The sequence below is a fragment of the Scaptodrosophila lebanonensis genome, unplaced genomic scaffold (assembly GCF_003285725.1).
Source record: "Scaptodrosophila lebanonensis strain 11010-0011.00,11010-0021.00 unplaced genomic scaffold, SlebRS2 tig00000001-arrow-pilon, whole genome shotgun sequence".
Lineage (NCBI taxonomy): Eukaryota > Metazoa > Arthropoda > Insecta > Diptera > Drosophilidae > Scaptodrosophila > Scaptodrosophila lebanonensis.
In genome coordinates, this window is record NW_022060529.1 from 7,642,758 (window position 1) to 7,656,800 (window position 14,043).

Here is a 14,043-nt window from a genome sequence, read left to right on the forward strand (position 1 = left end):
TTCATCATGACATTGACTCAACTGAACATCATACCGATCATACCTACAACGTTCGATCTGCAAAACCTCCCGATATATGTAGATACTTTGTCCAAGACAATTTTTTGCAGCGAATATAAGACTGAATGTAAATGAAAATACCGTTTTAATCTCCTTTTTAGGGTTCTTTATTCTTTTGGAAGTATTCGAAACGGTTTTCTGGACCTGGATTATTCACGAACTCTCTAAACTGGTCCATATCAAAAGAATTAGGGTCATACACAAAGGGGCCCAAATCGAGCTCTGATTCCTCCACTTGCGGTGGTTCCGGCTCTGGCTCCGGTTCGGGTTTATGGGGCGCCAAGCTTGCTTTGATCCCCAGCACAGCCCATATATCGTACTCCTCCTCCACCTCTTCTTCCTCCACGCTAGGCTCACTTGGTGTTTTATCAGGACGATTTTTTATGCATTCATCTTGGCACGAAATGTTGTTCTCAACTTTTTGCAATATTGGATGTCTTTTTATAATGAGGCCGTTTAGAAAAATAAAGACATGCAATTTCGTTCTACTTACCTAACATTATTAATGTACTCCATGATATCTTCCTCAGTTTTGGTAGTATCGCCCAAATATGTGTTATCCAACTCAAAGTTGTTACGTCGAACTATAAGGTCTGCTTCGAACTCCTCATCACTGTCAAAGCCACACTCACGGCAATCGAAATGTACAACTTTGTGATTGGTCTCCAAGGCCCGAATAATGCCTTTTGTAAGGTGCGGATCCAAGGGTATAGCCGCAATATGTAAGCGACGTAGTGGCTCATGATTTCTCAACAATGTGGCAACTGAGCGTTGCACAGCTATCCTAGTAGCATCGATGCCTGACAGATTAAGTTCTTCTACATGATTAGTTCCCAGGATGTATCTGCATATGGCACTCAGTCCTTCATCTCCTAAAGGATTGTGCGCCAAGCCCAGATACTCCAAATTGTGATGATCATAAAAACTGAGTGCAATACCTAGGGAATCCATGGCGGCTTTGCTCAACCGATTGTTTTCCAATTCTAATACTTTGAGGGAGTTTTCGTTTTCAAATAATGTTCCCAACGAGGTTCCGCAATCATCAGACAGCTGATCGAATCCGAGATCAATTACTTCAATCGTGTCCAAGCTCTTCAAAGCGCGTGCCAAGATCTGTAATTTAATATTATCCATGCGGCTATTGCGCAATCGAAAAATTTTCAACTTGTCTAATGATCTCAGACCCCTAAACGAACATACAAGTAGATATAAGTAGTTGGATCGATACAATTTTACATATATTACTCACTTTGAAAGACGTATTATGTCATCTAAAGAGAAGTTCAAATGCCGATTGTGATAATCTAGACCCATATGGGGTCCCAGAAACTCCAAAGTGAATGATACAAGATTGTCGAACCATCGTACAAAACTCAAATCAATATGGTGGCAATGCTCCGATGGATAATTGTAACGCTTGATGCGTTGTAACAGCTTTTCCTTGTTCCGCTTATCTGGAATTTTGTCTTCGCCATCATCAGGCTCCGGTTCTACTTCAATATCAAACACACCCCTGATTTTTTTCTTGCGCCTGCGTTTTTTTACTACCGTTTCCTCCACACGAGGCTTCCGCAAAAGAGAACGGCGACGCAGGCGTCGATCATGCTCTTCTTTCTTTTGCAACTGCAGATCCCTCAGTAACTGCCTTTGTGCATTCCGAGCATATCGAGCTTTTCGACGTTCCATAGTTCGTTCGTCAATACCTAGGTCGTCACCCTGATCCAAATCATCAACCGCCGGCATAAGCCCAACAGACTTTCCTGTGACATGTTGTTTCTCTTGATACTGAGCTGAGTGCGTCGATTTTACTAAGCCAAGGGTCGCCGAGGGTCTTTTGCTCGCATTGTGTATTGTTTCGTGCTCTTCTTCGGCTTCCTCTTCCTCTTCAACTGTGTCGGGTTCATCGCTAGATATTATTACCTCATCTGATTCTTCCGATGTGACATCAATTTCCGACTCGCTTTGTATATACTGTTCGAAGGAATAGTCCTTGAGAGATTGCAAATGTTTAATATGCATTGATCGAACACTATCCCGTATTTTCCGAGCGAGCTTTGCCATTTTGGCTTCAGGCCAAAACTCAGCAGGACAAGCTTCGACTAACTCGATAAACTTAATACTAAGGCCCGTGCCCCTCCAGTCGTATTCATGAATCTTTTTATGATGCAGTGACTTATCAGATGACTTGGACAGTACCACCCGCTGCCAGTATCGTAAATCATCGACAAAATAGCACCTGTTTAGAGGTAAATCGACATCGATTGAATCATAATGAATTCGCAGCTTCAGTGGATCCTGCTGCACGGGCAAGGCAATGTTCCTCGTTCCCCGCTTGGCCAAGATACGCACACATAAGTCCGCCAAAGTACCGAGACGCTGATTTTCTATAAAAGCCTCCGCATAGGCCTCTCGATTTCGCTCGCTGATTAGCATGCGCGTGCCCTTCGAAGGCTTGTACAGCTCATACTCATTGAGCAGTTCCGGTTCATTTGGTATGCCGAATGTATTCGTGTTTTGTGGAGGCCAGTAGATGTCTTCTTCATCCAGATCCATTTTTTTTATATGTTTTATATGTATATATTTTTTTATTTCGATATTTTGTGAGATATTTTTGTAGTGTATTTTGTGGTGTTAGTGAAATTAAACTGTGTAGAGTATGTAACAGAAAAATAACTGCTTACTAAGTATGTATGTTAATGTTGATAATACAAAAATACAAATCTTGTAAGATTTAAATAATTTAATTTAGTTCATCATGATCGTTAATCATGTCATCATGTCGTTTAATTGGGATTATAATACTAGAATATATATTTTACACTTGTTTACATGAATAAAAATGCAAAAAAGTAAGGAAAAATAAATGTATGTCTTGAAAGCTGAAAGACTGTGGAAACTTTACAGTTAACTATCCTCCTTATTCTTTTAATTTTTCTTTAAACTATTCTTGAACTATTCCAGCAGACTGACCATTAATTAGTTGTACAAATTTGAAGTTATTTTTTAATGTTTTCATATTTATAATTGGATCGACACAAACATTCTAAATTTTGGTTTAAATTAAGCAACAATCATGAGACAAGAAATTTTTTAGTTTGTCGTAGTGGAGGAAACAATAATACTAAGAGGGATTGGTGGCATCCTAAAGGATGTTTTAAGAGTGCGAGAATAAGGACCATAAACCAAAGTATATATATTACATTATTGAAACATTCTCAAGCCTGTGCCAATAAATACAATTATCCATATCTGTAAAAATTTATTGAAGTATCCATGTACATAAATGCAATAAGTACCCGTGCTGTGAGATGCCTGTCAGCACTCAGCTGGCAAAATGAAAATATATTCATGGACATAAATTTTACTGTGCACACAACAAACACACACCCACACACAAAGAAAGTGCTGGAGAACATTCAACAGTTGGCACATACATATGACACATGACATATGGCAGAGACAAGACGTAATATCGCATAAACGCAATCGATTCATTTCCGACTTATGCCACAACGAGCCAGCGAGCCAACTAAACGGAAATCAATGATGGCTGGCATATGAAAGATGTCAATTGCCTGCAATACTAAAGTATTAGAGAGTATGAGTAGCCGGAATATTTGAGTTGACATTTCTGGGAAAGGCAACAGGAATACAAAATAGTAAGTAGGGGAAAATAATTTTAAGAAATCACTCACACTATGAGGCATAACCAGTAAGTCTGAGATTATTTTGCTCACATATTAAGTAGAATTTATATTTATTATAGGCGCTTGAGAATGATTTATCAACATTAAAGTGAACCCTTTATGTATTTGAGTTTCTTGGGTTTCCCTTGCATTTAAGTTTAATTAAAACGACTTTGGATATAAGCAAAGGCAAATGATCCCATGCCACCAAAGGAAAGCTCTTAAGTAATTGTTTCAGAGCCCTCGGACTGAGGGCCATGAATTATGCATGGCGCTCGCCAGCACAAAATTTAATAAAAGTGTCAAATGCTTTTGTTTAATTTTATTACTGATTGTGTTTCATTATTATTAGCAAAGCCCAAATCCTTTTTCATGCCAGCACAGTGTCATAAAGTTATGCCATAAATATTAAATGGTTATTTTTGTTTCGAAATTAAAGTCTCATCGCGTAAATACTAAAATAGACCAAGCTCGGCGGCTGGCCAGAAGCCATCAAGTGACTCATATTTAGAATTTGACAAGTCCTTTGTGTGTGTGTGTGTGAGCTCCTTTGTTACGTAATACGACCAAGATTATGCAAATGAAATGAGAATGAATTATAAATTCTAAAGCCGAGGCCTTTGTGCGCCTTCACAAGCGGCATATTTAAGCATGGCGAGCGAGGTCATCTTGGCCTAATCTGATGGCTCTAAGAAACCTGCATCGCACATGCAAATGTGCAACGTGTAAATATTTAAAATGCTAAAATGAATTTGACACCCGTACAGCGACGCTTCTTCATGCAAATTTCCATGACAGACACACACACACGTAAATACACATACACACAACCACACATGTACAGACAAGCATGTTTACATGAAGACCCACTTGGACATGCAAATACGCTTGTGGCAATTCCATCTAAAATGTTTCTTTCAATTTTGATTTTCCCAACAGTATCATTCACCTTGGGTGTTTGATGCCTCTTGCCGCATTCATTGGCAATTTTAGCTCTTAATTAAATAACAAATATTTAGATTTTGTTAGTGTCCAGCAAGTTCTGATATTGCTTTTCTGCTCGTATGGTTTTCCATCCCCCTATCCCTTGTATAACCGCACAACAACAAACTTGTATCGAATATCCTCGGGTCTTCCACACAGGTGCTTTAGTTTTTAGTTTTTCTTGTAAATTGGCTTTGCGGCTTCCAGTGTTTGCTTAAATTGTTTTGGTTTTGTGGCTTTTCTGTACAAAACTATGGTTTAGTAACCTTTTTGTTATTTAATTTTGTGAGATTCTTTTAATAGGCGCTATGGAAACAACTATTTCACATTGGTGTAAATAAAATTTTTGCAAGAACGTTACGCTGTATGAAAGTTTTTAAGTTATAATCTAAAGTCAATTTAAATTTAAAGAAATCTTTTCAATGGAGGCCGAGGCAGGCAGCTAATGATTAGAACAGGAATAACTAATGCGCTGAATATATTTTAAAACCCTAAACCTTTGAATGTGGGATTCGTCTTTAGTATGGTCGTTTAAATTTAAATTTATTCGGTATAGAAATTATGCTTAAAAGCCAGGATTTCAAATTCGGTTCAAAAACTAGAGTTTAGAGAGATAGCATGTATCTTATTTTATGACTTTTATGCGTCCTATAAAAAAATAGAGCTCATAATCAATTAACCAAAGAGATTGTCACTTTTAATAGATTTGATCTCGTTTTATATTTCCTAATTTTCGACTACTTTTTAATTTTAGAAAAAATTGCATTTTTGGCAGCACGATAAGTTTAAATTTATACAAATATATACATACTCTCAAGTAAATGGGGAAAAGGAAAATAAAAAAGTTTTCCGCATAAAAAGGCACTGCGTAAAAGTTTGGAAAACAAACTTTGGCTTTTGTTCGTGCATGTACATAGTTATAATATGTTTGCATAAAATGCGCACTTGCAGAAGAGTGACAACAATATGAAAGCAGTTGAAATTTAACACAATACATGCGCACAAATGAACTCATTATTTCTGACCAACAACGGGTTTTAGTGACAACAGGCTGCATTGCTATTAAGTTGATTATAATTTTAGTTGCTATTCCCCAATGCTTTAATAGAGGCAGATACAGATATACAAGGAAGAAATGGAGAGCTGTGCGTGTGTTAACTAGAAACACAATTAGGGCGCATATTGAACAGAAACTTAAGAACAAACCATTTGCACTTTTCAATTCGCAAAAGTTTTCTTAAAAAAGTTAAATGAAATGCACTCGACCGAGCTGCAGAGCAGAGCAGAGCAGAGCAGAATAGCGAAAAACTTATTCTAAAACGCGTTACGACCTCCAACGCCAACAATTATACCAGCGGCGGAATAAAGTAACGCCCATTGAAGCGTAGAAAAAAGTATGAAAGATTACTAAAAGCAATTTAAAAACAACAGCAACAACGCGCTCAGAGGAGTGGAAGATGGCCCTGGCAAAAAGCGCCAAGGCCCAAGGACCAACGCCGAACGAAAACAACGCGAACTTGCGACAAAATGCAAAAGCTAGCTAGCGTATCGTTTCCATGGCAATTATGAAGCTGAAATGCGGGAGGAATTTCCACCAAAGTGCGCAGCTGAGCAGCAGGTCGGTAACGCAACAAGGCAACACTTGTTCTCTATAGCTGCAGACTATGTAGACATTATATTACTCAGATGAAAAGTTTATTAAAGTGCATGCTAGGTGCACCTGCGGTCGAAACTTGTGACCGGCTTCTTGGTCTCTATGCAAATAAATACTTATATAGACGATAAATATACATACTGGTATTTAAAGAAGATGCAGTGAGAGAAGTAATAGCAAAGAATAACGCATTAAGAGTGAAAAGTTATTCAAGTTATTTTATTTTTTTATCGGCACTATAATCAAAAAGCCTAAAAATTTATTTAAATTTTAAATACACAATAGGGAAGGCAAACTTAAATAATGACTATGTATCCAAAAAGTTGCATAAAGCATAGGAGTATATACAAAATGTTATTATTAAACTCGTTTCATACTACGTACAAATTTTGACAGTTTAATCAAGTTGGATATATTTTATGAATAAACAACAAATTAGAACCCATTTAAATTGAATTAAATGATGAGTAGCATTCGTTTTTTCGAGTGTATTTATGTAGGTACACACGAGTAGAGCATACGACGAATAGCAATGTGCTTGTAGCTTATAAAATATTCAGATGCCACAATTAAAGCGGCAGAAGGCGCAATTGTCGGCCTTGGGGCCAACAAACATATGATGCGTGCCCCATCAAATATGCAAATAAATGGCTAATGGTCAAGAGCTTGGCTTTGGGTGCAGTTAGAACTCCAAGCAGTTTAGCTGTTGATTTGCAAAGCAAATAAATAAACAAACAGCATAAACAGCATAACAACGAAAAGGTCAAGCGCACGTATTAATGAAGGCACATAAACAAATAAGCTTGAAAGCGTGCAGGTGGATTTAATCAGCTCCACTTTTCAAAGCAACGCACCCACAATTACCTTCGGCAAATAAACAAGAGCTTAGCACGCACACACACACACACACACACACACGCATTCATGCACACATTTGTTGTGTTGACTTTTCATTTGTGGCGACACAATAAAAATTAGCATGGGACTGCATCACAGAGGCAAATATTTAATGTTTGCCCGCAATTATTGTGTTGTGCTATAAAAAATTAAGCATCTGCCACACAAATGTGTAAACAATGCTCTCGTCGATCTCTGGGTGCCCCCACATCCTGTCCCCCTCCCACGAACCCATATTTGCTTTCATTGTATCATTTTTGTCAAGGGTTTTTTATTAGCGGCCATAAAGCGTTTGGCCTGCAGCCTATATGTGCCTTTTTTATAGCGCATAAATCTGTGCAAATGTCGACAAATACTTTGGCGATTGACAATAAAATACATGGCCAAAAATAAATAGCCCGGACGTCCATTGTCGGGCTTGCGCAAAAGTTGCTAATTTCGTCAACAAATCTGCTAAGCCAGCTTATTGTCCTTTTTCCTCAATTTCCGTAATCTTCGTCCGTAGACTTCGCCCTGCTTTCCAATGCCGCCCATTTACAGATTTTGGCTTGGCACGTTTATCTGGGGAGGCCTAATAATGAAAATTTAGATCTTTCGCTACAAGTAAATTGATTTGTCTTAACTATTTTACGACTAGGATTTTATTCTTGTTAAATGATTGATTGTTCTCATGTGTACATAGATCCACATAAACAATAATAGTTGATTTTACTTTTAAGACTCTTCATTATAATATACTATATAATGGACGAAAGACAAGACGTATTGTACGTTGCAGAATTAATTATTTTTGCATTTAATTTTACATTTCTTGTTTATATGTATTTATCAACAGCAAATGATACTAATTGGATATTAAATTACAGTGACCATTTTGACATTGCGAAATCAGAATGGAAAACAAAATGTCGAATCAATCAAAAGGGAGAAAATAAAATGCAATTACAAATGCACATTGTGTAATTTTGAGCAGAACAACAATGGATGACAACGGCTATGTAAACAACTTAAATGAAAACACAACAGTTGATAAGCTTACATATATCTGTTAAATAAATATGCATATTATGTGTATATAGATATATAGATATATATATATATACAAATGGGACATCTGTGTATTTTCATTTACAGACGCGCAAATGAAACGGCAAGCGGTGAAATCTGCACTGAGTTGTGTCAACAGCGCACTGCCATGAGATGCTTTTTTGTGGATGCATCTGCTCCATATAGGGTTTGTGAATAGGTATACACGAATGTGGTAGGGCGACCATTTTTAAATTAAATCAGAATTAAGTTTATTTTAAGTATTTTGCACTTTATTGTAAAATTTAATTCTACTTTTTTGTTTTATTATTTATTATTATTTTAAAAAGCAAAAAAAAAACAATCTACCATTTCAGGCCATAGCACTACAACCTAAAATTATTCAGTTTTTATATTATAACTGATGTTGAAAAATGTATTTACTAAATAGTGTTATTCAACTTCATCAAATAGCTATATTTTCATTATATTGTAAAATTTGGAATATTGTCATTTTTAACCACCCTGATATATATATGTATTTATAAATATGTACGAGTGTTTACGTATCATTGCCGCAGAGATAAACACAGCCGTGAATGTCGCCCACCTTTTCATTGGCAACACAAAATGCTTTTAGCATTTAATACGTCAAAAGTAGCCTGCAGTCGTGATTACGCCGCAGTTTTATTGATAAAGGAAACGCCATAGCAACCATTAAGCGATGCATAAAACAGAAAAGGGGGAAAGAGCTCTTTCACACACTCGGAAGCTGTACAGTTTATCTTTTGGCACGTTGTTGACACAGCTGCATGCGTATTATTTGTTAGTTTTCAATTAATAAAGCTGATTCTCTACGCTGTTCTTTTGTTGGGCTAACTATTTTTTCAGTCGTTGAAACCTGCTGCTTATGGTCAATGGCCCTTCACAGTAGAGTTTCGCATATTTTAAGCAGTCCATAAATATATATTACAGACAACTCCCAAAAAAAAAGTTCATCCATCCACCAAGAGCACATTCTTGCTGAGAGAGATAATATAGTTAAGTTTGCCCCGAAAGTATGCAATACTTTTTGCTCATTTTATACGAGTAAAATTTCAGAATTGTTCATTCAATTTACAGTTAATAGGATGCACACTATAGAAGCATTTTCAATGAATATTAAAATTAAATATATTTTAATTCAACTCCATCGCCAGCAAAAACCTTAACATAAAATAGCTCCACGATAAATTACAAGGGAAAATCAGAATATTTACAACAATAATTTACAAGTGCGCTTTTATTATTATACATTTTATTTACATACACAACAAACATTTCATTACAAAAACAAGCATGAAAAGCTAGAGTTAGGCAGGCCCAACTCTTTTGTTCCCTGCACACACTCATTAACAACAATATATAAATAAGTATTCAATGAATTAAAAGAAAAAATTAATTAAATAACTTTATAACATCAAATTGTCATTACTATATCTACTCGTTTTGCCATACTGATCAAGGATATATATTCCTTGTGGTGGCCGCCACGTCCCTTTCCGCATTTTACATGTATACTCGCAGTTAACTAGTATACCTTCACGCTTTGAGTAATACTTGTACCCTGTAAAAACCAATCTGCATATTAAAAACGTGAAAAAAGGCAAAATATATTGGCATAAATATGTGCTATAGAGTACAACCAAATACGAGTAATTCTGCCTAGAGCAAAGTAAACTTTTTACCATTGCCAAGTTAATTGATTGACTGATTGATTGATGTACAACTCTGCCGGAGCTGAAGCTAAAATTTCAGTCATTTTCAGGCAAGAGGTCGCACCATTTAGCACATTTAATCTTTAATTAAACACAGCACCAAGCTTTCGACCCAACAGCAGCGCCTGTCGGCTTAAATGATGCGTTAATACACACAGAGTGAAGGCAACAACTGGTCCTAAGCCTGTTGTGGTTGTTGCAACCGCAAGATACTTTAATGTTTGTTTGGCCACATTGCAAACAACCGCTTTTGTTTCACTTAAGATTTGAGAGAATTTCAGACAACTGCAACTATTTGCTATTCACAATAAATTAAATTACAAAATAAAAGCCGAGGGCAAGAGTTGCACAGCTGCCAAGGTTTTTAGCAAATTGCCCCAGTTGAGGCAGCAGGATACCAGGACTGCAGGGTAGCAGGACAGCACAACAAATATGCAAATGGACCCTCGACAATCGACAGAGCATGAGCAAGGCCGGAATTTTTGCAAGACTAAATTCTATTTAAATTCAATTGCCTGTAAATGAAGAGAGCCCAAGGCGGCAGCATCGTTGACTTCGCCATTGTAGGAGAATTGAACTGAAGATTCGACGGAAACTGAAGCAGACACTGACAACAACAACAACAACAGCAACAACACTACTACAATAATAACAACCACTGTTGTTTGTCACTTAATTAAGCTTAATGTGTACACAGGCAGCAAGGATTAACTTTGGATTTGTAAACAAGTTTTATGCGTAATTAATTTCAAATGAAAATATCCTGCTGTGGCATCATTTACTAGTATTGCATTCGACTACAGCACTTAAATTTAAACGTCTATCCAGTCCATTCGCCTACTGTGCTATTTTAACACAGTTCTGCATAGTTCTGCTCTTGTGCATGCCGATGGGCAACGTGCAAGGAAGCGGCAAGATAGCAAACAGCCTTTTGTGCGAGCGTGTGACAAGTTTATTTCATTATGAAAACAAAGCATTGACATGTTAAAATGAATTTCATGCTGAGTGCCCAAAATGCCTGCAGTAAACAGACGCATACGGATAAACAGTTAACGCCTTGTCAACCATATTGTGTGTGTGCTTTTTGGTCTTTGCTCAACTATTTTGAGTGATTGTTGATTTTGCACAAATGCGTTAAATAAATGTGTAAATGTATCACAACCAGAGAAATCCTAGCCCGTTATACACATACTTGGACCGACAAGCGGCTCTTAAGGCGCTTGATTCAAATACAGGCAACTCAGGCACCATCACATATAGGTACCAGGAAGGATTTTAAGTTGTTATTATAGCCTGTACCCAAAGGGTGAAAGGCTATACTAGTTTTGTGCGCATGTATGTAACACACAGAAGGAGGCGTGGCAGACCCCACAAAGTATATATATTATTGATCAGGATGAGAAGCCGAGTCGATATAGCCTTGTCCGTCCGTCCGTCTGTCCGTCTGTCTGTCCGTATGAACGCAAGGATCTCAGAAAGTATAAGAGCTAGAATAACCAAACTTGGTTTCCATATTCTCCTAAGGCCGAGAAAGTACGAGTTTGAGTTTTTTTTCGATGCACCCCCCCACTCCCCCGCAATTCGTGTTTTTTCTTATAACTTCCGTAATTCTCGGAATTTTGAAATAAATTTTGGTAGGTACATCCAGTTAGTACTAATGTGTCCGTATGCCAAATTTCATCATGATAGGTCAATTCTGAAGAAAGTTATAGCCATAAGTAAAATTGCTGCTCATGCGCTGCCTCTGTCGGCAGCGCTGCCCGCAGCTGTTGTTGTTGTTGCTGCTTTGGTTCAACTTTGTGCTGCATACATACACGCATATAAACACGCATAGGTACGTGATGTAAATGTATGCTGTTAAAACTGAACATAAACATGTATTCTCATTTAATTAAATTAATTAATTCATTCATTCATTTTTTTTAAAAAATACATTTTTTTTTAAATTTTTTTTTAAAATTTTTTTTTTTCATTTTTTTTTTTTTAATTTTTCTTTTTTGTGGAGAGTACAGGCTATTTTACTGTCGGGCTTGCTCGACTGTAGCGTTCTATCTTGTTTTTTTATTGATATAAAAAAAATTGAGCCAACAGCTATATACAAGGTGCTTTCCAAAGTAAACAGGACTTTTTGAATCTAGCGCCCCCTGGAGGCACTATCTATATGTCGACTGGTGCGTTCGAATCTGGTATCTTTATCGATTGTCCAGTGAGAATTTCATGACATTTCATCGATTGGAAGTGAAGTTATTGCGTTTTAAGTGTCAGTATGTTTGTGGTATCGGTGCGAAAATGAGCTTCGAACAAAGAGCCAACATTAAATTTTGTTTTAAAATAGGTAAAACTTTTACCGAAACGTTTCAATTGATGGAACAAATGTATGGCGATGATTGCTTATCCTGTAGCAGAGTGCACGAGTGGTTTCAACGTTTTCAAAGTGGTCGTGAGGACATAAATAACGATCAACGTGTGGGCAATCAAAATTCGTGTTCAGCGAAAATTCCATCGAAACTGTGCGTGAATTCATCAAAAATCAGCCGAAATCATCATTGAAATTGATGGAAATGGAATTGAACATCTCCAAAACATCGATTTATCGCATTTTGACCGAACATTTGGGCTTACGAAAGGTGCACGGTTTGCTCCGCACAAATTGACAGATAACCAAAAATTACTCTCATCGATCGACGCTTGTGACCAATTATTTGACCAAAAATCAAATTTTAACCATTAACCACTCGCCGTATTCACCTGATAACCACCGTGCGACTTCTAAAAATTAAAATTTGGATTAAAAAATGCCCGATGCATTTAAAAAATAATTTTTGCATATGATCGATGAAAAAACTTCAACAAATCCAACGCAGATCCATCTTAAGGCGAAATAGTGCGTCATAATAATGAACGTGTGGTCGACTTTATATGGAAAAATTTTTTCTAGGGGGTGGCAACCCCCCCCCCTGCCCCCCCTGCGTACACCCTTTCCCCTTGTATATACAAGTAGATACAAATTTATTATTTGTAGGTATGAGTCATTCTAGCGGAAACTTTTTTATTACAATTTTGCATTTTGAGCTAGAATTTAAAAGTCTCAACAACTGCCGTAACTTGTTACCTCTATGACTATTCAAGCTTTAAATGAACCGATTAAATACTAATGGTCGTGAAGAGACTTTAATACAAATGTTTGATTGAATAATCACGCCCTCTCATTTAATTAATTAAATTGTCATGAATTGACAATTGATTACTTATTTTGCTAATTGTAATTGCTTTTATTAATTTAAACTACAAATTCTTGTGCTATTAATTTCCTTAATGTGATTTCATTTTAGCAAATCAATTGCTATCGCAATTACAGACATTTTAAAGGAATAAAAAAAGAATTGATTTGAATTTCAAATATTACATTTATATTTGTGGGTCACCTCTTCCTTTGCTGCTTTGCCTGCTAGTTTCTTTAGAATTAAAACTGCAACAATTTATGTGTACACTATACTTGTATTTTGTGCATAAATAAGATTAAATTTCAAACATAAACACAAAAGCTTTGGCGGCTTTATTGGCAGCTCCTTTCAATTCCCGAGCCTCACATAAAACCGTAGCAAAAGTTCTCGAGAAGTTCGGATTTTTTTCAATCTTTTTTTTTGCTTATGGCAAATGCTTTGGCCAATAATTCGTTTTATGCTTATCGGGCTGAAGTTATGTGAAAGCTTTTGCTTCTTCTTTGCATCAAAGCGAAAGTTATCCGGAAAACCAGAGAAAGTGCAGCAGGCAGCTGAATTGATCCAACCCCATAGTTACAGCTGCCTAAAAAAAAAAATACAAAACAAAACTTTATTACTCATTATGATACACACACACTTACACAGACTCACTTAATTCTTTTGTGCTGCCTTATTGAACAATTGGCGAAATGCGCAACCTTATATAGAGGGAAAAGTTTATTTTGCTGCCGCTGCTAGTTGTTGGAAGTGTTGCA

General features: G+C 36.7%; 1 protein-coding gene across 1 annotated transcript; it reads right to left on the reverse strand.

Moving 5' to 3' along the window:
• Positions 1–151: 151 nt before the first annotated feature.
• Positions 152–2,689, reverse strand: LOC115632098. Its single transcript, XM_030529084.1, has 3 exons — positions 1,310–2,689; positions 554–1,246; positions 152–497 (listed from the first exon to the last, which is right to left on the reverse strand). The coding sequence occupies exons 1-3, from the start codon at positions 2,611–2,613 to the stop codon at positions 158–160; spliced, it is 2,337 nt and encodes a 778-aa protein (XP_030384944.1). The 5' UTR covers positions 2,614–2,689; the 3' UTR covers positions 152–157.
• Positions 2,690–14,043: the final 11,354 nt, after the last annotated feature.

Bases quoted from the DNA above. Each gene is read 5' to 3' on its own strand.
- LOC115632098 (XM_030529084.1), bottom strand. From the start codon at position 2,613: ATGGATCTGGATGAAGAAGACATCTACTGGCCTCCACAAAACACGAAT. The intron at 1,247-1,309 runs GTGAGTAATATA...ATGTTCGTTTAG, and splicing joins GACATAATACGTCTTTCAAA to GGGTCTGAGATCATTAGACA. The intron at 498-553 runs GTAAGTAGAACG...CATTATAAAAAG, and splicing joins GAGTACATTAATAATGTTAG to ACATCCAATATTGCAAAAAG.